The sequence below is a fragment of the Andrena cerasifolii genome, chromosome 7 (genome assembly GCF_050908995.1).
Source record: "Andrena cerasifolii isolate SP2316 chromosome 7, iyAndCera1_principal, whole genome shotgun sequence".
Taxonomy (NCBI): Eukaryota; Metazoa; Arthropoda; class Insecta; order Hymenoptera; family Andrenidae; genus Andrena; species Andrena cerasifolii.
The window spans coordinates 10,664,746-10,686,202 of record NC_135124.1 but is presented as its reverse complement, the minus strand read 5'-3'; the positions used below and the strand labels follow the sequence as shown (position 1 = coordinate 10,686,202).

General features: G+C 40.1%; 3 protein-coding genes across 5 annotated transcripts in view; 2 read left to right on the top strand and 1 right to left on the bottom strand.

Moving 5' to 3' along the window:
- Nucleotides 1-21,457, bottom strand: part of LOC143371323 (uncharacterized) — a 238,357-nt gene that overhangs the window by 214,106 nt on the left and 2,794 nt on the right. The window contains exon 2 of one of the 3 annotated variants that reach the window (XM_076816343.1): nt 1,699-1,809. The exons of the other annotated variants lie outside the window; for them this stretch is intronic. Within the exon in view, the coding sequence (XP_076672458.1) occupies nt 1,699-1,700 (2 nt within the window). The 5' untranslated portion in view covers nt 1,701-1,809. The remainder of the gene's footprint in view (nt 1-1,698; nt 1,810-21,457) is intronic. 3 annotated transcript variants of the gene reach the window in all.
- LOC143371330 (uncharacterized) lies at nt 3,712-5,751 on the top strand. Its single transcript, XM_076816361.1, has 3 exons — nt 3,712-4,160; nt 4,658-4,814; nt 5,304-5,751. The coding sequence occupies exons 1-3, from the start codon at nt 4,026-4,028 to the stop codon at nt 5,456-5,458; spliced, it is 447 nt and encodes a 148-aa protein (XP_076672476.1). The 5' UTR covers nt 3,712-4,025; the 3' UTR covers nt 5,459-5,751.
- On the top strand, nt 13,110-17,141 carry LOC143371153 (uncharacterized). Its single transcript, XM_076816101.1, has 2 exons — nt 13,110-13,249; nt 13,894-17,141. Exon 2 carries the CDS (start codon nt 13,992-13,994, stop codon nt 14,850-14,852), a length of 861 nt encoding a protein of 286 aa, XP_076672216.1. The 5' UTR covers nt 13,110-13,249; nt 13,894-13,991; the 3' UTR covers nt 14,853-17,141.

Below are 21,457 nucleotides of genomic sequence, written 5' to 3'. Positions count from 1 at the left end.
ACTTTCCCTCACCGCGTGCCGATCATCCAGTCACGTGGGATCGATCGATCGACGCTGCAGGGGTATCATCATTTCAGGTTCGTACGAAACGAGCATTAACTGACGGATGAATAAATTAAGATTGTGGATATTCGATGGCAGGGTCTGGCGGGAGAGACGTGTCAATTTTTCGTTCTTTAAAATTGCAAGGTGGAATTTAAGTTACTTGGGTAAATAATAATTGTGGGGTATTGGGAGGTGTTAGTAATTTTAGAATTTGTTATTTTTGAGAGTGGAAGCTTGTGATGGGGAGGATGTGTTATTTCATTTGAGGAAATGGTAGTGGACTTGGAATTGTGTGAAATGTAGCTCTGAAAAAGAAGTGGAGATGGGTTTAGGATTTATGTTAAAGTGGCACCGAGATATTGAAGGAAAAAGTGGGAAGTGAATGAGTTATGTATTTTCGAGAATTTCTATATTCTTGTCTCTTATAGTTTTCTATCATATTCTCTAGTCCCACATGCAATGTGCACGCTGAATTAATAAACTAAAAGCAGCGAGGACACTTGGATCTTTAACTATCTTTCTTAAATTAAAAATGGGTGTCCCCTTCTGTTTTTCTAAAAACGAGAGAGAATACTGCTCAGAACGGACCCCTCTTTAAGTATGCAGGAAACTCTCGTGACCAGGCGGGTGAGTAATTAGCAGGAAGAGCCAAGTGAATTGCCAATACCCTCTAATTTACTTCTTACTTTAACTAATTAGCATTATTTCTATTTCCATCGTTCTATCATTTACTCTGCATAAACTTTCATACAAGCTTTTCTGTTGTAACAATAACATATTAGTATAAACGACACTGTTTAAAGTGATTTAATATGTCACGCTTCCAACTCAATTTATTGCACCTGTGCTCCATAATCTTTTAGCATATGAATGCAAAGGGTCAAAGAAAATCGGGCACTGTCGGTTACTAACAATAAACGGTACACGATTTATCTACACATAGGAGACTGCCGGTGTAAAACTTTTTGAAACGAAGAACACGTTGGGAACATTCCCTACGATTCTCTTTCCTATTACGTAAAGTTTTACAGTCATTTCAGCCTTGTTTGCCAGTGCATGCAGAAGCTCCAAATCTCTGTTTACATTGATTCGAGTTCTGCAAGTGAAATGACATTCTCTCTGCAGCTTCTCTCAATTATTTTTCTCAAACTTCTCGGCGTGGATGAGAAGCATTGGGTAAGTGGAGCAGGCATGTTTTGCAACGGACACGTCGATAAATGAGAAATTTTAGTTAAGTAAATTTCTTCAACGAAAGAGGCAACGTTAATGGACGCGGATAATAATTTTTATGCGCGCTGCATGTATTTATGGGGTGGAAGAACTACGCTGCACGAAGGTCATAGAAAGATAATTGTGATAATTTAGTTTCGACGAAAGGAGTGATTCACACTCTTGTGACAGAAACCATGGAATATGCAAATTCGAAGGAACCCTAGAAATAGGATCTCCCTGATTGAAAATAGACGTGCCATTTTTTATTACGACTACAAAATGAGAATAATTTATCTCTGGCTAATTAGAAGTCGATAAGTGCTTCTCTTTTCAACAAGCGCACGAATAGCTGAACCCATATTATTTAAATATGTATCATTTAGTTGGCAAGAATATCTCATAAAATTGAAAATGATAAAGATTAAATAATTAGCAACTTACATAAAATTCACCTCGTGCCTTCAGTTAATTTCTTCCAAAAAGTGTACAGGGATGAAGCTGAAACAATTCCATGATGTCCTGTTTCTCATTTGTTTAATAACTCCCGTGAACCTGTTAACAGCATGGAAATAAGCTTTGAATAAAATGTGTACAAGGAACAGAGTGTGTGTTAATCGAATTTTGTAATTTTCAAGACTTTGCTAGGTTGGATATCGTTAAATTGAAAAATGAGGAGAAAGTATTAATGAAAGTTCAAGATACTTGGATTTGGTGTTAAAACTTTTCCCGCGGAATTTTCTTGGGAAGTTTAAGTAAAAATAAACTCGTTTGTGATTACAATAACGATCCAAGACGGAATTTATGGATTATTTGCAAAGAAAAGTTTGCAGCGAGGAACCATAAACTTTTGAAGAGTTTCCTGAAGAAAAACGCTCCTTCACGAGAGAAGAATTTCTTCTTCCTTCGATCCTAAATTTTCAAGAACGTAACGGTAAAATCAATTATCTTCTGTCAGAGCGGGGGAGGAATAACATTTTTATAGGATTCTTTCTAATTACGAAGTCAATGGCACACTTTGCAATAAGCGAATGTAAATGCTATTGTCTGCCATTTTCAATCGAGCTTGCCGCGCAGAAATACAATTTCAATGGGAGTTCAATACCAGAGCCAAAGAAACAAATAAAAAAAGGACCGTGTGTAGTTCAGATTGATTGAATTTTTTCGTTGCCCAAGAATACTCAGCGAATGCAATATCAAACAAGCGCGGAAAAAGAGCTGGAATATTAAAGGTACTTTTCATTTTCGGGCAGAATCAACTGTTCTCACTTCAATTTCCTGAAAAGTTTTCTTTAAAAAGACGTATCCCGTTACTGTAATACTGAAATTAAATTAAATCTCCTAATTCCCTATATTACCCATGCAAGAAATTTTATTAAAAAGTTAAAGAAGAAATATTTTAACAACGTTGAAAGAATTTAATATGGAAAATGAGTCTCTCCATTTGGCATAATTCCAAATTCCATTTGAAGATTCCAAAAAATAACCACGAGAAAAAATTCATTGTGTACCACATCTCGTTATACTCTCAGGTGTTCCGTTTGACAAACCATCCTCCATGTGGAATTACAAAAAAATGTATAAAATAAACATTCTACCAAAGGGACTTTGACACTTCCTTATACGGTCATTAAAAAATAATTATCACCTTAAAAAATGAATGAGAATTCTCATATTACTCTGCAAAATTGATGAATCATAAATCCAATTTAGCAAAATCCGTGGAGCCAAATTTCGTTAAAGGTCAAAGTGCACCGGACCAGGGTTGAACAAATAATTGTACACGATCAATTAAAGGTAATCCAACAGATTCGTAAGTGAATACTGCCACCAGATATTGACACGGGGGATGAACGATCAAATTAGCGGATGAAATTACCAAGTCGGAGTGTTTACCCTCGAAAGGGTGCGGTAATCGGATTATTAAGAACTTCCTCGTGGAACTAGGTAGCTACCGGAAGGGGGGCTCGAATATAGGTTAAGACTTCTACACAGTAGCCCGCCTAGTTGCCCGAACAGCCAAGAAAGTTGGCAGACAGCAGCTGACTCGCTACACAAAGACTGGATTCCAGATTCCGGATATTCAGGGAAAAGAATCCACTGATAAAAAAATAGCGTTCACAAACATCCTTCCCTTGATCCAGAGTTCCAAAGATTCCTGATCTAATTTAACACATCAACATCATTCGAAATCTCCAAATATCTACCGAGGAACACTCTAATTACTTGCATAAAAACAAGCCAGAATCTCGAAGAACACTTAATTCCCATCCAAGAGAAGAGTTAAATTTTACTTTACAATTCCATAAAAAATTCACCAGAAATCATTAATATACATCCCTAATTGATCCTATCACTTAGCAACCCCTAAAGAGCCCACCATAAACACCTACTTCGATGAAATCTAACTATCGAATGATTACAAAAAATTTTCAGTGAGATCGCAGTCAATTGGTGAATGATTCAATGAAACAGTTGATGGATGCTCGAATTTCGATCAGGCGGTGTTCGAGTCTAGTGATCGATGAAGTGAAAAGAAGAATTCATGGGTCAGTGTCGTTGCCGCCGTGAGGGGAATAACATACGTGCCATCGTACTGGGAAACATTTCCCTTATTTGTATTCCACGAGGAAGAGCGTGATAGGAGCCAATGGAGAAATCACAAAAGAACCATACAGATAAGTCACGTTCACCTTGACGGACTTTCGGCCGGGTCTATAAAAGAGACGCGCACCTCCCTCGACGGCGCACAGTCACAAACAGTACACAAAATGGCTCGCTCGATCGCCGTTGTCCTCTTCACGGCCCTGGCACTGCTTCAGGCCGCTTCTGCCGTTGACGTTTCCAAGCAAAAGAACGTTCGATTGGAATTTACCGATAAAGACGGTGTGTCGAAGACCAGATTGGTAAGCGATCCAGAGATTTTTTAGATAAGAACAAGGGAACAGCAAGAGCGATACGGGTGTAGTGTTCAAACTAATTGGGAGGATCTTCTGATTGGTGAACGACGGAATGAAGTGGGGAATAGTGTGCATTTGGCAGAGTGAAATATTTATTAAGAATGCAGGAGTTGCAAAGAATAGAAAGCTTGAATATTTAATGCAGCTAGATTTTTATTAAATACGAAGATTGTAATTTTTGGTCGCAGACTCGACGAATTCCTTTTAGCCCGTCCCTCAATTATTTCGACATTGTTCATGAATGGGAATATGCTCGACGTCAGAGGCAGCTTTTCAACTTCGATAAAAGCGTGCCTGTTTGACGCGTTTGGAACATGATATCTGATTAAACTGGAGGCATTTCACAATTAATTTTGACTGTGAAGGGGATAGCGCAGCATTGATTTCCCGCGAAAAGTAATTCCCTGCTTTAATGCACTGATCGCATCGTTGTCTTTTAACAGCAAGGTGCGTTTCCTGAGGAACGTGGACCAGGGTTCATCGGGGATTTGACGATTGGACAACGTTACGCGGACGAAACCGTTTTCCGTCGAGTAGTCGAGTTCAACAATCCAACGAATGCTGTTCAAACGACAACTTTGGCCCTGTCCGTCTCCAATGGTACGATTTCTTACTGTATCGTTTAACTGAACACTTCAATGACTCGATACTCTTAAATTTTCACATTCACGATTGACAGCTGTAGATTAGAGTCCTGAAACTCACGTTCCTTCTGCCTTAATCGGTATATTAACACAATTGAGCAGGTAGTTTAAAATATCTAAAGCAGTAGCACATCCAAGAGCAGCCCTTCAAATCCTCAAGTGTCCTTAATCCACAATGTTATATAACAGAATCATCATTCACTATTGTGAGATCTTTTTGCAACTGAGACACTTTTGTGATTCATTAACGATATTTTAAAAATATTTACATATTTTACATGTTTCTCTATCTGTTCCGAATCAACCCCTTTGTCAAGTCAAAATATTCCTAACACAAATTGTGAGCAATAGGTAGTAGTCTCCTACGCGAGAAGACCCTAAGAAATTTAAAAACCATCGAAAACGCTGTTCTTCGAAAAACTGCATCCCGAATATTCTTCCCCAGGAGTCATCCACCAGATTAGCGCTAAAAACGTCCAAGGCAGTTATGCAGTCGTTTGCGAGGACTCAAACAGCCTAGGAACATCCAGGAGCACCTTGAACCTTCGAGTGTCGCCTAATTCGACATCTTCTTTAATTTTGACCATCGCTTCGCACTAGTTAACTAACTACTCCGCGCGTGATAAGCCCCTCGCGAATTAAACTTAATTAAACGGGTTTAGGGTAGCATCTTCGCCACATCCATACAACACCTCGAAAATTGGGTTCACTCGCTCTATCAAGCGGTACTTTATCCCGGCACGCGATTATGCCAATGATTTTCGCCTGGATGAAAACGGTATAGGGCATTTTCGTGAAACATAATATATTCTGTTGCATTAATTGACAGTTGTACTATCCTTAAGTGTGTAATTATGTTACTGTAGAAAAGTAGATAGAGTAAGAATATCAATAAACGCTATATTACCCCTTACTCGTGTTGGTTTTTTAATCCCATCGAACTTTCAGAGTTTCTTTTTTGGAAATTTTTTTTGTTTCGGAGTTTTTCTGTTGTGGAAATATTTCATGAACGTGTCTATTCAAACTAAACGTACCGGCACCGGTAACCGGTTAAATGAAAAATTAATGCAGTATTTTGAATCGAATTTTAAACCAAATATTTGACCAGGAGTGGTACGCTTAGTGACTAATTGTTAATCAATCTACTGAATGAAACGTTAATGTTAACTTTAACTCCTCTGAAGTGGAGTTAAGTTATACTCAATTTTTTTCTCTTTAAATCGAGTCTTTTTATTATTAACGATGATGTAATTATCCTGCAATTAGAAGGAGGAAATGGTGCGCGTAGGTCTGAATGAAAGTGCAAAACAATCAGATTGTCTGAATAAGATTAGGTGTCCTATAAGTTGACTTTTCAACTGTGCACCCTTCAGCCTCGCAATTGTGAATGTTTCTGAAAACATTTGGCACCGCCTGCAATCTCTCTACGCATTATTGCAATTAACTGCCGATACGAGCTGTTACACTAAGCAATTAGCGTTGCGTAACGAGCATCTCAACGATCCTGCAAACAAATCACGTCCTCGCACGCGCAACGTGCGCGCACAAAGGCGATTGTATGCGTAACAGGTGAGCCACCCAACAAATGTAAATTTCACCCAACACTATTTTCATCGCGCCTGTCACGTCACCGTCACTTTTTACGTTCCTTTAAATAATGCTGATTCATAGACACAGTATTCGGAACTCGGTGTGCATTCTCTGAATAACAAGTTCGAGAACAATGACATCGTGTTCGAAAATCATTTACCGAAGAGAGAGTTTGATTTCTCATTGTTTACCGCTGGTGTCGGCGAAACGTCGAGGCTATAATAAGCTGATGGAAACTTCAGGTGTCAACTGTAGCGAGAACTAAATGCGGTCGCAACTCAAGGGTCAGTATTGGGGTTACCATCACTCTAACTCAACCAGAGATTATTCGAAAAACTGAAATCCAACTAAAACCTACAAACATAAAAAAATCCTAAAGTGATATTTTTCCATAGTCGTGAATAATATTCTTATCATCTATAATCTCCCAAAAGAACCACCCTCCTACCCCTCAAGTGGATTTCTCTCCACATCGCGCATCCCCTATATACAACAAGTAGCAAATCATAAAATAGAATAAGAAATAAAATAAACGCATTTCTCCATCTCGAGCTCGGTAACTCTCCGAAAACAGGGCGCAAGGGGTGGTTGTTGCGCGCGAACGCCAGACTTCGGCCGTCATTAGGAACACCATAAACTTTGCATAGATTCCTGGCGCCAGCCTTCCGCTCGACCTTTAATTTCACCGCGTAAAAGTGTACGTTCCGTTCGCAGCCCAAGTCACTTCTGGAGGAGCAATTTGCTGGGAACGCGTCAACGCGGAGAAACGACCTGCTGCTTTTCCTCCTTTCACGGTTAAGAGTGCAGAGTTAATAGTTGTGGCGTGGATGTATTGTTCCCTCGGCGGCCCTCGACCACCCCCCTTCCAACCATGCTCGCGACGCAATTACAGGTAGTGATATTTGTGCTAGTGTGATGGCCACATCGTGCACAATGATGAGGTATTGTTTAAAAGGGGCCTCGTAATCTTGTCACTTGGGACGAGAGTGCTGAAAATCTCCTGGCAAACAGTGCCCTAGGCTGCCCCCCAAGCGGGCAACCCCTAATTTCTACAGAGTGATTGGGAAATTGTTTGGTGATTGGGGAACCCTTCTGTCGCGTGTAAAAATTGAATGTATAGGAATAATGTCTTCATTATTTTCATTAACTAAATCATTAGCTATCCCAAATATCAAAGTACGTATGTTACTTATGATTAGTATTATTTCTTGAAGAAGCTAAGCATTTTAGGTCACACAAGATTGAAGTCTAATGTAAAAGCTTGTTTTGAGATGTGCATGAATGGAATGGGTTCGTTTACGTGAATGGGGGAGGTTTTTTTAAGGGGTCTCCCTACCTTGAGGGACGAAAAATGATGCGAACTTTCGGAATTTTTTAAAACCAAACCATTAAATATATTTACATCCAGCTTTGTGGCTTCATTTGTCAATCTTTAGAGAATATGAAAAAACAATTGTATGCCTAACAAAAATCATATGCGCACTGTTAGCTTATAATCAGCCGTTGTAGTTGTGTGAAATAAATGAGAAATACTGAAAATGAAAAGAAATGGCAGTTTCTAAAACAGACTTCGATTTCTGCAAAAAAAAATCGTTGGTTTTTTAAGTCGCAAAATTCTAATTTTGCAAATATCGACTTAGCTTTAGTACAGGCGAGAATGGGATATCTACTGAAGATATATGCCAAGTTTGAAGTAAATCTGGTGATTGGTTTTTGCGATATCATGCTAACAAATTCGAAAAACATCGTTTTGAGAAAATCGCGTTTAAAGTTTTTGGTACCGTTTTGTTTCAATTAATTTTTTTTTTAAATGTTGCCTAAATATGTACAAATATCGCCATAAAGTTTTCAATTAATATAATATGAGGGTTTCTCTTAAAAAAATCCCAAATATCCCGCTCCTTCTCAGGCCGTCAAGGTAGGAAGACCATTTAAAACATACTGTTCTGGGGTACTAGAAAATACTGAGGAAAGGAGAGGGTTAAGTTAAATACCACGGTGACGTATCACACAGCAAGAACGTCTCGTTAAGCCGGAAGCACCTCGTGCCCAGTATTTTTTATTGCCGCTGCTACGTGCTCTGCATTGTCAGAGAGCGTTATACAATAATTTTTCGTTACTCCACGAAGAGATACTACCTCTGTGATCCTTAGCAGATACAAGATAAGTAGGACGAAGGGATACATATAACACGGTGCAAGAGTTCTAGAGAGAGACCCTTGACCACACAGGGTACATTAGTTACGAGCGACCTGGAAGTTTCTCAACAGAACCACCGATAAACTCTATCCCCTGACCGTAAAGGAAGCTTTTCATCCGTTGACCGAGGATTTTCCGCTTTGTGAAAAAAAAAGAACAGGAACACACTCAGATAATGGAAGACAATCGTAACTGGGAAACAGCAAGTTTTTCCCTTTCACGAAACTGTAAACGATGCATGCTCTCTTCGCGATTACTCGTTCACGCCAACGTAACAAATGCAGAATGTGTAATTTAAATTTTAGTATACATTTCAGGCTTTTTCTCTGATACTTCTATTTCTGCACGATCGATTCCCCCTCCAGAGAATTTTTAATCGAATTTACAGAATGCGAATTTACTATACTAAGCAATCTCAAGATAAGAACTGTGTGTACATACGTGGATCTTTGAACGTGGAAACTGAGGAGAGCAGTATGATCGAATGACAGGAGAATTCTGATGCAAGGATTCAAAATTCTTTAAAAAGATCGCCCAGGAGTGCATTCTAAATTCTGCAGTTTCATCGTCGGAACGAGGTCTGCGGTAATTATATTAGAATTCAATTTCTTCGTCGAGAAAGCGCAAGACTCCCTGAGGTAACTTAATGGAGACTGCTTGTTCAGGTTGTCCCTTTCCCTCGTCTGACAATTACGCGAGGCTAACTGCGAATCTATCGCAATATCGCTGACAGAATGCTTCTCCCAAAGAATACAATTCCTACCGAGGTACCTTCTCCGCACGAAACCACTGGCATTATTTCAATCCGATGAAATAATCAGGACACGTTTGAGGGGGTCCCTTGTACACGTGCTAACCGCGGCAATTCACACTTCGCATATGGCAATTGGGTTTCGTTACCCCCGCGAACCTGCCGATACGCGGCATCAGCTCGCTAGGGGTTTCTAGATGGAACGTCACATGTATGAGCTTTTAAGAAAACCTTTGATGCACCTGGAGAGACTCGTAACGAGCTTAGCAATTGGAGAAGCCGTATCAACGAGATCCACGGCAACGTAGAGGGGAAAAACGGGCAAACAGTCGGTGACGATCGCCCCGTGTGCCACCGGACGCGAACTGGGAAGGCGAGGAACATTCGAAAGCTTAGGAAGCTTCCACCCATTGCTGGAAACTCGACTGTGAATTGTGGATTCGCTAACCTTGCCTCGTGATCGACGGGAAACCGATTTATCGCGGTGAGTTCGCTCGCGATGGAAACCCCGCGTTCGGATAATTCGGTTTCGTTGAAGTTCGTAAAGGGAGGAATTGGGAAAAACGAGAACGAAGCACGCCGTCGAAAATAAGCTGCCAACTGTGACGTTATTCAGTCAGTGTCGACCGTTTATGAAATTGGAACGTAACTGTAGATTAAATACAGTGTGGAAAGGTACGAGTTGTCGAAACTCTACCATCGTTCTTTTTTTAAGTGCGCGAGATCGAGCGAAAAAGTTGGAGGAAATTCATTTTTGCATTTATTATTAAAATGTGTTGTGTTTTTTTTTTTAAGATTCGGGATTGGGGAGGCTCGCTTTGGAAACCATTCTGTTGAGTGTAAAAATAATGTTACAGTTTTCATGGATGTATCTGTGTATCTGAATCAGTTGAAAATGGGTTTTGCAGATAGTTTTTCCACGAGTAAAATTGATAAATATCTTTTTTTGCAGACTGTACAATGTACATACATGTAACAGAGTAGCCCTTCAACAGAAATGTTTTCTTGCACTCTCAAGTATTCCCTTAATCACGTTTTCATATCGATTGATTTGGCTCAGTTATCAAACTAGCATTAGACATTAGGAACCACTCAAACCTCCATTATCCTTAACGATTGGATTCGATAACGTTAAAATTGCACCGTTCGTGAGTGTGCATTCAAGGGATGCTTTAGAAAATGGAGCAACCTCGGGGAATATTGTGCAAAGTTGTAATAAAAGACAGAGTAAACTTTGTGTTTCCTTCATCGCGAGGGATCAAGTAAAGAAGGAAATGAAAGTTTGCGCTTGTATTGTACCAGTACTGCGATGCAAACGAGAAGATTAGAAACGACTGTTATATGCGTGTAATACCTAAATATAATGCAGAGATTGAAAAATCAATTTCATCAATAAATTCATCAATTATTTTACTCTTAGATCACAGAGTCACTTGTGGAGTATTATTATTTTAAAACTTATTTCTGTAAATAGCTTCAAATCATACTTAACGCAAACAGGGGGTTAAAGTAAAGGAAAGATTCATCGCAGAAAAAAGTAGAGACGTGGAGCAAAAACTTCCTTCTTAACTAAAGAAAAGATTGATCAGCAGGCATTTTGCTACCCCACTCACACGAAAACGCCTATATATTTATTCATGAGGCAATTACAATATGCTGATCTCGTTGCAACGCAATTTCAAGGTTTGAATTTCCACTGACCTAAGACAACTACGAGTTCCCTAGCGGCTGCATTCGTACAGTGGAAAGAAATTAAGAAAATTATCGGAACATTATTGGAATGTAATTAGTCGTCACTCCTGCGATCAAATTCTTTGACTTAAGATTTGTTAATGGACACCAGATATGTAAGATGTGAAACGTCTTCTTTGAAAGAAAGATGGAAGAACAGGCACCAAACAGTATTGTCCAGATGAAGGTTCCCATAATTGTCTCTTAGTTAACAGCAAACTATTTTTGCCAGCGGCGGTGGAACTTTTGCCATACATTATTCGAGTTTCAACAGAAATAATGGAACACCGAACTCCGGTAATTAGAGGATCGATGCGGAGGGTCCAAGTTTCAGGGAGGAAACAAGGGCAGGACAAAGGACTGAGGATTCTATCTTAACCAATCACGTGCTTCGCATTGAGTTTTCTACAATAAAATCATGGATATATAATACTAGCTAAATATTCACCCCTTTTCACCATCCCCTTAGGGGTTAATTCGAGCAAAATCATGAAATTGATATTTAGGCATTTATGTGGGTAAGCTTTCGAAGTAAAAACCAAGTTGATATCTAATCGGGCCTAAGAGATATTAAGGAATCCGCGAAAACACATTTTACCCCTTTTTACCCCCTTTGCACAAGACAGAGCCTCACTTTTAATCTCTTTACAATTTCCTCTTCTTTCGCGAATTTCTCGATCTGAACATGTACCTACAATAGTGCGAAGTAAATCACTTCTCTGATATACTGAGCTTGTAAAATAGTTTCCATGAACTCTCGAATAATCTTACCGATCATAAACTGATGAGTAAGATCATTCAACTGTACCATATTATTTAAAAAATTAGAATTATATTATTTAATATAATTAACATTATTTAAAAATCAGAAATTAACTTATCTCCACTATCTAACAAGCTGAATACTCTTGGTACTGTGACGCCACATAATATATTAAACATATTATACGGATTGTAAATTTAATTAAGTGCGTTCATCTCTATAATCAGTCAAGCAGAATGGAGAAATAAAATTTTCAAAATAGGTGACCGCCTCTCAATCACACTCTACGCAAGAAATCCTCTCGGGAAAGGCCAACTATAGGCATGGATATTTTCACCCACGTTCTACTACTCCCAAAACCGTTTCGTCTCGGAATGCTGCATTTTACGCGGGGCATTGTGCACACGCGAGTGAATCATGCAATGTAGGTACGTCAGATCACGGTCATCGCACTCACTCGAGCACCCGTATCTTCTGTACGTGCGGGAATGCCTGAAATATGCCTATGTCACTGCTATACGCGAACTTAATGCACGTGGATCGCTTGACATTTCGCGGACGGGAGTGGGCGTGCTACGATCCAGCTTATTCTATACGAACCGATTTCTCCAAAATTGCCACGACGGCTGCCTGACTGTATAATACCCGTTCTTTAGAGACGATTAAAATAGCACTGATTGCAAATGTGGTGGGGCCAAAAGAGCTACTGTTATAAATTTGCTCCAAATTCTCACTACTGCTGAACTACTCCGAAGCCTTGACACTTTAATTTAAAGACTAAGCCATTTTGTATATCGTGAATTAGAATAAATGCAAGGAAATATTATATTTCGTATGTCTACGTGAGAATCATTCTAAAATTAGCAATTTCAATGACGAGTCAGTTTTATTCAAGTCCTGTGCTTTTGAATTAGACTTGAAAGCTTGGAGGAACTGTTTCATTTTCAGTTACAATGGTGGAAATTAATATTGGGGACGTTTCCTTTACTTCTAAGTGCTTCGATGTAATTTCTATTGTGAGTATTGAAGAACGGTTTTCAGATGAAATCCACATAGGAGCAATGAAGAAACGCGGCCATCATGAGCACAAAGCTGCAAAAAGCCGACAGCATGAAAGCAACGCTACAGAGAACAAGAAGAACGAGAAGAAGACTGATAAAGAGGAGAAAACTGTGAACGATGACATCGATAACGAAGGGTTTAGCGACTGGCTACGATCTAGCGATGGCATCGAAATGATGCGACTCTTCGTCTTCGCCAATACGATTCTGATTATCGTCACAATGGGATGGCCCAAGATGCAGGAAGCTATCACTTCGTTCAAAGAATATATCAACGGTGAAGAATAAACGAACAGGTGATTCAACCAATCATAAATTCAGGCTTTTAGAACCGACATGTACACATTTTTATCATCTTCGGTATGGAAACTAGGAGCCAACGGTACGATTTACATATCAGCGCGTCGAAGTAAACCGTTCCCAAAGAAACAGTATTTAAAATAAGCAAATTGCTTATAAGTACTTGAAACGCTTCCTTAGAACTTAAATTTCTCAAATAGTTTAATCCTTACCATCACGGTACCCGGTGGATAATATTACCAGCTTCCTGAGAATGTAAATTCTATACGCGTGCCAGTATTCGAGTAACGCGTAACACGATACAGCCCCAAAGGAAGTAACGATACAGAAGTATTTACTTTACCTTGCTCGCTGCAAGGTATCGAATGTACCTTAAGATCGGTATGGTGTGTCGATTCTGAAGGCCACGGAGAAAAGTGTTCGAAAATTCTTCTACAGTCCATAGCTCGTGATATTACACAGAGTTCCATTACAAATCTTCTAGCACCCTTAAGCTTCAACACTCCAATTTATTCAGCTCCAATTGTTCACCCCATTCCTTTCAGTGCTCCGAAAAATGTCGATGCGAAATTTATCTACTTAAGATTTTTAAGCCTGATCAGTTAGATGCAAATATTCAATCATGTTCAATGGTTTTCAGCGAACCAACTAGCTCTACGATTCCCAAGGAGGAACCCACTCCAAATACTACGCTTTCTGACCAACCTGAGAGAGAAGCGAACCGAACCAAAGGGAACCATGCTGGGATTGATTTTTCGCGGGGTTTTCCTCATTGGCGTACTCACCTGGTACAGCACCAGCGTGTGGAAAATGATCGACGGCTACTTCAGGGACCAGTTCCGGAGCTACTTGGAGGAAGAGTATCGGAAGAATCCGCGGATGAAATCAGACTTGGCGGCCGACTCTGCCGGTAGCGTCGCTCCCGTTTCGACCACGCCACGCCCCGCGGCGACGGTGCCGCCGCCGCAGGAGATCCCCGAAGGCAGCGTGCCGGACAATGCGGTCGAAGCTGCAGAAAACGATTCCGCGGGCATCGCGGCCAAGGAGAAAGAGGAGGTGACAGGTGGCAGTAGTGAAAACGAGGCCGCGTGGGGAACCACCGATAAAAATGCATTCCTGGGAACAGCCGCGGAATCGGGCCTGGAAAGTAGGAAGTCGCCGGAGAGCGAGCTGAAGTCTCGACGACCCATTAATCATGGCGACCGTGACCCTGAAGAAGAGAGCCACGGCGATGGCCATCGATCGGTGGCCTCCGCGTCCAAGAGCCCCGCGAGGAGGATCAAACTTGACAAGAAATCGACTGCTCCTAGGGACGTTTCGCGCGGGAATCGGTTACCAAGGACAGGGACTCTGAAGACTATCATCTTCACAGAGAAAGATTACAAGCAGATCAAGAAGAATGAGTTCTCGAATGATGATTTCTGGGAGTTCGAGGAGGACGCGTTAGAGAAAGAACCATCAGAAGGCATCTTAGTTTCGGAGTTGCCGTTTAAACCGAGATTGGACATAGGGGATTTGGAGAGGGTCACTGCTGACGAGTACTGTCCCCTGACTTTCGAAGACGAAGCTTCTTGCGAAGAAACGGTTAAATGGCCTTGAAGAAGCGTTACTAGATCATGAAGGCCCTGTTTCATGGACTTGCTACTGGAAATGAAAACTGTTTCTCGTCGAAATTCTTGAGAGTCCACGGAGGAAGGCTTGGAAATGAGTCTCGTAATATCAGTGGCACCTGTAATGCCATTCTTTGGGAGGAAAAAGAACTTCCAAGATATGGCAGCACGCAGAAAGGGCACTTTTTGCGAACTTCAATGCCAAAGTGTTAATCATCACAAGGAGGAGGCGAAGGTTATCGAATGCAGTCAAGGATAATTTCCTAATTACTTCATCCACTCAAAGTTTCTTTATACTTACAAAACAATCTTCAAGTACCCAAAGAGAGGAATTTATATTACCCACCAAAGGATTAAAAAAATGTCTGGATTATTCAAATTATGTATACACGAGTACGATATAGAAAACATTAACTTCCCATTAATTCACCTATTCCTACAGCTTCAGTAAACGGAATCATGAAATGTCACCGATTACTCTATCCTTCTCTAAAAAATCAAGCTCACCGCGCGAAACAGGTACGACGAATCGGCTCCATTAGTATCAATGCACTTTCCATGTGAAACAAATACTTTCGACTGGGATGATAATCCTCGAATAAGGCCACGGCTTGTAAGAGCGCTGCCCTTTGACCCCGAAAATGAGGCCTCATATAGGGGAAACTACCAAGTTGCCGTGAAAGTGCAGAGAAATTGCGATCTGTGATTTCTATGCAAGCTTACCATTGCCGGGGGGAATTGAAACGCAAACGAGGGAACCTCGTCTGGCGTAAAAGTTCACGCCTGTATCCTGCCCACTCGGCGCGTTGCGGCTTCTTTCGTTTGATACGTTATCGTGCTTCCGTAAATTAAGATATTGTTGACCAGTTAACATACTGCTCTATCATTATTTGACTTGCACGATAATGCTCACTGGCGAGATGTGTTTGCACGAAGATTGTAACTCTGCGCGCTTGGCGTCCTAACGCAATTTCTTGTATATTAATTATTCTTCCTGCATATTTTAATATAACGATTGATAGAACCTGAATCCAGATCTGCAATGCTTGGACAGTGTATCATCGCTAACGCGGAGTGACTTTGAAACTATAAGTGGATCTAATCAGCATTTCGGAGCAATTAATTAATGCCGAAGCAGTTACACGGGAACGTGTTACTTGCACACGTTTCTACCGAGTAATCTTCTGGCTTACGGACTTGTACATAATTAATATGTAATAGTTTCCAGCACTACCTTCAGCCTTATTTACATCTGACTCATCTATCCTTATATCCATTGTCACTGAATTCTTCAAGACGCATTTATATTTCAATGTTACGCCTTAAAAGAAATGTTATAACACCGACGAAGTATCGATTACACGTGTACTAAGTTAAATATACATAATAAACATGTAGCCTGGGTAGAAAAAATGTGACGTGACGCAACATCGTAATATCCCTATTACGTGGTACCATCATCCTTATTTTGCATTAATTTCCCTTGAATTAACGTTGCAGGGTAAGCTCGCATCGTTGATGTTTTATTTTTTAAAACATCCAACGTTTTGTTATTTCCAAAAAGACACCGTTCCATAACCGAGGCTGAAATGAATGATTTATAAACGGGCAATTAAGCCGACGCTCGATGCAAATTAGAGGCGCGGATAGAAGCGTTAGTTTAGAACATAAGTGCATTTAAGGAAATTTGCTCGTTATTATTCAAAGGAGAAAATGGTCGCCACGACGGTCGTCTGGGGTTTCTTTATTTATACAGAACATCTTTCAGAGCATCAGTTAATGGAGCCTAAGGGCGTAATTATATGTAGTAGTTAAGTACAAATATAAAGCCTCACAGGATGCACGTTTCCTTGCAACAACGATTTAACCAATGTTTGCATTACATTAAGGCGCTGGAATCAATTATAAGCGATTCAAGCTTCGGGGGATAATTAATCCTGAATAGGAATATAATCTATCCACTGTTACATGTGAAAGCTTGTGCCAACAGTGTAAGTAATGTCATTCAATATCAGTTTCATGACAAGAATTTATGGAGCTAGGGAAATGGCGTGCTAGAATGTGTAATTTACTGTCATCAGAGTGATCGATGCAAATGCAACCGCGAATTAAAAAAAGGATTATATGGGCACGAGGAAATTTATAACATCTTATTTATGGGCACAGTGTTCTAAAATCGAGAATCATGTTTCTGGTTCAACGACAGTTACATTTTGTACTATCTGCTAGTTGCTACCTATTACTACGTAAATATGAATATATTCATGTATCTTTTAAACACCGAAAAATCAAATTTTACCCATACATATCGATTCATTATGAATTTATTTCTCAACTGTCTACGATATTAAATAAAAATCCAAATGAGGAGTTGTTTTATGTACTACGTGAAGGATACTTTACTATTACTTAAATTGGTTTAAAAAATGAACCTGAATTTAATATTTTCCAGCAATTCGAAACAGACCAGCTCGTTTCTACGACGTATTTCCCTTTCAGCGAGAATTTTGTTTCCCACTAAAGCAAACGATAATTCACCAGTGACTTTGTTAAAGAACGCTGGACACTCGAAGCTATTGGTCAAAGCAATTGACATTCGACTGTACATACACAATGACAAGTGCATCTAAAAAAAGAAATGTCCATGAACGCGCCATGAATGCTAAAGTAATTTTGTTAACAACAACAGTGCTAAAGTGCGCTACACTATCGCACTTCCTTTCTACACGACGTGAATTTAAAAACCAAACATCCCACAATCTCCAAACACAAATACATACGTAAATATACCTTCGACATTCAGCGAAAAAAAAGAAAAAAATAGCTGTCCGAAGAATCGCACTGCATTGCTCGCAAATTATGCAAGACGACAAGTAGTGCGTGCGCGTGTGTGTGCACCGTTTAACGTGTCCATGTCCATGGTCAACGTGTTACATACGCGACAGGTGCAGGAAATGCGTATTCGCGGCCTCACACTATGCCTTATCAGAATGCGCTCCTAGAACTAGGAGAAATATAACCTGCTCGACGAATAAATAATAAATCCATTATGCTTCGTACTTGAAACGCAAACGTGCTCGATATTTCTGCGGGGCTCATCTCGGAAAGCTTCCCACACCGTCTGCTTTTGGTACTGAGCGTGACTACGAAAGGGCTAATGAATGTATGTAAATCAAATTCATTCAACTGAGTGTATATTTTCTCATTAACAAGGTCGAGGTGTAATTAGTCGTACTTGATTTCCGTTTTTTCCAGTAAAACATTCAAGACGGTGATTCTACGCATCTTTAATTTCGTACAGCAGAAATGAACAAGATTTTTATTTTGTACGCAGTCTCGAGTAACGGCGAGAAGATGAAAGGGATGTATTCGTCTGTTATTACACTTTGAAATACATTTAATATTTAAGGAAGCTTCCGTAAGGCTGAAGAAAGTCTGTCGCGTAAATCGTAGCGCGAAAATCGATTTCAGAATGGAAGAGGATCGTTCCGACGTTATTTACCTGCCTGGTCGAGTTTGTTATGTAGCGCGCACCGCGGAAAAAGAAAGATGAGAAAAAAGCTTGCCATGAACGGACGAAATCGTTTCCTAGATCACCGAGAAAATACACCCGGCAATGGCCTCGTTACGATCGACAGCGATTTCTCGCGAACCACTTCCCGCATGCTTCGATTCGGATCGATCTTTTTCTGCGCGTCTCACCTCTATTTGCAATAATCACAAACAGGAAGCGCGTAGTAACGCAACCGATGCGCCGCCTTGTAAATACGTAATCGATACACGGTAATAATAAGTTTCGGGCGAGTCGCATTAATAATTTCAATGACGCGTCGCACTTTCTTGGCAAGAGGGCACCGTTCGTTTTACAGATTGAATAATCTAGAAACATGACGTAAGGTTCAATAAAATGGAGAACTATGGTACACATAGGTATCTAACATTCTGTAATTTAAATTATTTCAATGGGATTAAAGGCGAATAATCTCATTGTGCTCGTAGCAGTGCTACCTATGAAACAAGGCTATATTTATTCCTTTCGAACGAGTGTAATTATTAAGGGATAATGACACTGTACAGCTCGGAAAGGCAGCCTGATTTTGAGAATTTTTTTATGCGAGTATAGTGAATCGAATACACAACCTGATTGAAGGCCTTTATTGTACATACCTTGAAGTATGATTACAATTTTTAAAAAAAATTTTTAATATACAAAATGGCGGCGCCACGGTTCAACAAAAGAAGCTTCTTCTGAAAAACAGTGTTTCGCGGCCGCAAAGATTTCTCCTTCAATATTTGACCTAGAACAAGAGACTGAAAATTGTTGAGTTCTGTATAAGATTATCTCGGAAAGTACACGAGGAGATTAAAAAATACTGACTTTTGTAAGAATGGTGCGCGAGTGAAGAAAACACGGAACTATCACAACCTCGAAATTGTGTCATTACCCCCTAAGTTCTCACAGCGTGTTAACTCTTCTCGTCCAATGTCAAGTTGCTTCCTATTCCCTAGTTACAACACTCGACATTCAAGAAATGCATTCAGAGAAGTAGTACCTATTTATTTTTCAACCAATCTCCGAATGAAACACCAAGTACATCAATATTAAGCCCATACTGCATTCCACCGCAATAAAGTGGCGTTCTCTCTACCAAAGGAATTTCTCTTTCAGCTCCAGGATTTTAAGATGCAGCACCGAGGCGTGCGTTTAAAAAGCAATACAACAGGCTAACTTTCTTCCAAGGATAACGGCATGCATCCCGTGGACTCACTTTCTCAGGTTTGACAGATTCTGAATCGAAATGAAGAAAGTGAGTACACACTTGCGCCGTCGATTTCAAGCTCTACAGCACGCGGAAAGCGAATCGCCGCGCACCTATTAATTATGGGAAACACGCAAATGGTCCATGAAACGAGAAACGCTAATTAGTCGAGCGGCTGTGTCGGGGAAAATCTTTTCACCTTCTTTCCGCCATTCTTTTGTCCGTCGTACCTCTTTCCGCCGCCATCAATCCGAATGCATGCGAACGGCGAGAACTCTTTGTTCCCTGAATGAAGTTATTTCCTCGTTTAAGTAGCGCGAACGGCGCGAGAAACTAGAGACTTTATTATAGTTGCTTGTCTGCCTCTGTTTGGCCAGCAAAGTGCAGCGATCTGTACAACAATCAGCGAATTAAAGCGTGCTCGCGGAACGTGTCGAATTACGGCGCGTAACAGCGAAACGAACCGCCACATGGAAATTGCCACGTTCTATGGCAGATTTCGAGGAGATTGCTCCGGAGGTGTTTGCTCTGCATCTGATACGGTCACCCATTTGTTCCAACTTCCGCTAGCATACGCGAGCACGTGTGAATGCAGTGCCACGAAAGCGGGATTCATGACTTAGTGGCTTGATTTCAAGTGCCTTCTTGAAACGTGTGAGAATAAGTGCTTAGTGGAGGTATCACTGGGAGTATCGAGAACTTTTAAGTCTCAAAGTTGGACAGATAATGAAGATGGGCATCTGAATTTGATTACTATGGGTACATATGAATTATGCAACCGATTATACAGGTTTCAGTTGACGCCAGCTGACTGGGACGACGCAAATGTGCAATAAATCATTCGCAACTTTCTCCTTCGAAACGTTAATTCGCCCAAAAATTTAACTTGCGAAATGGAGGTTTCATAAAGTAGCGCCCCGCCTGGTATACCTAATTTCTCCACTAATTTGTTTGATTACGCAAGAGATTGTGCAAGAATTCATTCGATAATCGAATCACTGGCATTGCAATGCGACTGGTTTAATGGAAGTCCACCGGTCATTGAACTCTACTACGTTTCTTTCCAGATCTAATAGATTCTAATGATTTGGAAACATTTTCTGTGTTTTCGCGCAATGAACGATCATTAATGGGAAGTATATTTTATGGCTGAAAGCATAGCAAACTTTGGGATTTTTTTTTAATGAAACTAGCGATTCGATCCGACTAAAATTTGGACCATATTTCTATGCATCTTTGAAGAAGCTGTAGTTTTTTTTATATTAATTTTTGATAATAGGTATAGGAGTTATGCATGATCGACCGAGAATACCGATAAGTTATATACTTCTTTTGTTACATAAGAAAATTAGCGCAAAATTGGGTAGCAAAAAATTAACGTTCAGTCCTTTCAGTTTGAAAGCTCACCAATCTCCTCAATAAATTTTCCCAGTGGACGACGAATTTTAAAAAAATTAATAAAAAAACTGCAACATCAAAAACGCATAAAAACATGGTCCAAATTTCAGACGAATCAAATCGCTAGCTTTTTAAATAAAAATTACCAAAGTATGCTATGTTTTTAGCCAAAACAAAAATAGGATTCCCTCTTAAAGCAAAGTTGTTAGTCAAAGAATAGAGGATTCAAGGACGATGCACTATTTTGTTCGATGCACTCAGAGGCCTCCACATTATGCCATCATTTACGTAAGCTCGACTTCCAGGTGACATGAAATTGAACGATCAAGAACAACGATTCCCATCGAATTCCCAGGACATCGAGGCAAAGTATGATAGAACAGGTCGAATAGCCTACGATAAAGACTCTTACAGATAATTAGATCAAAACCAGATC

What these genes read in the sequence shown, in the direction of transcription:
- LOC143371330 (XM_076816361.1), top strand. Translation starts at nt 4,026, where the DNA reads ATGGCTCGCTCGATCGCCGTTGTCCTCTTCACGGCCCTGGCACTGCTT. An exon ending in GTGTGTCGAAGACCAGATTG is followed by an intron (nt 4,161 to 4,657) that starts GTAAGCGATCCA and finishes GTCTTTTAACAG; the next exon opens with CAAGGTGCGTTTCCTGAGGA. An exon ending in GGCCCTGTCCGTCTCCAATG is followed by an intron (nt 4,815 to 5,303) that starts GTACGATTTCTT and finishes ATTCTTCCCCAG; the next exon opens with GAGTCATCCACCAGATTAGC.
- LOC143371153 (XM_076816101.1), top strand. Translation starts at nt 13,992, where the DNA reads ATGCTGGGATTGATTTTTCGCGGGGTTTTCCTCATTGGCGTACTCACC.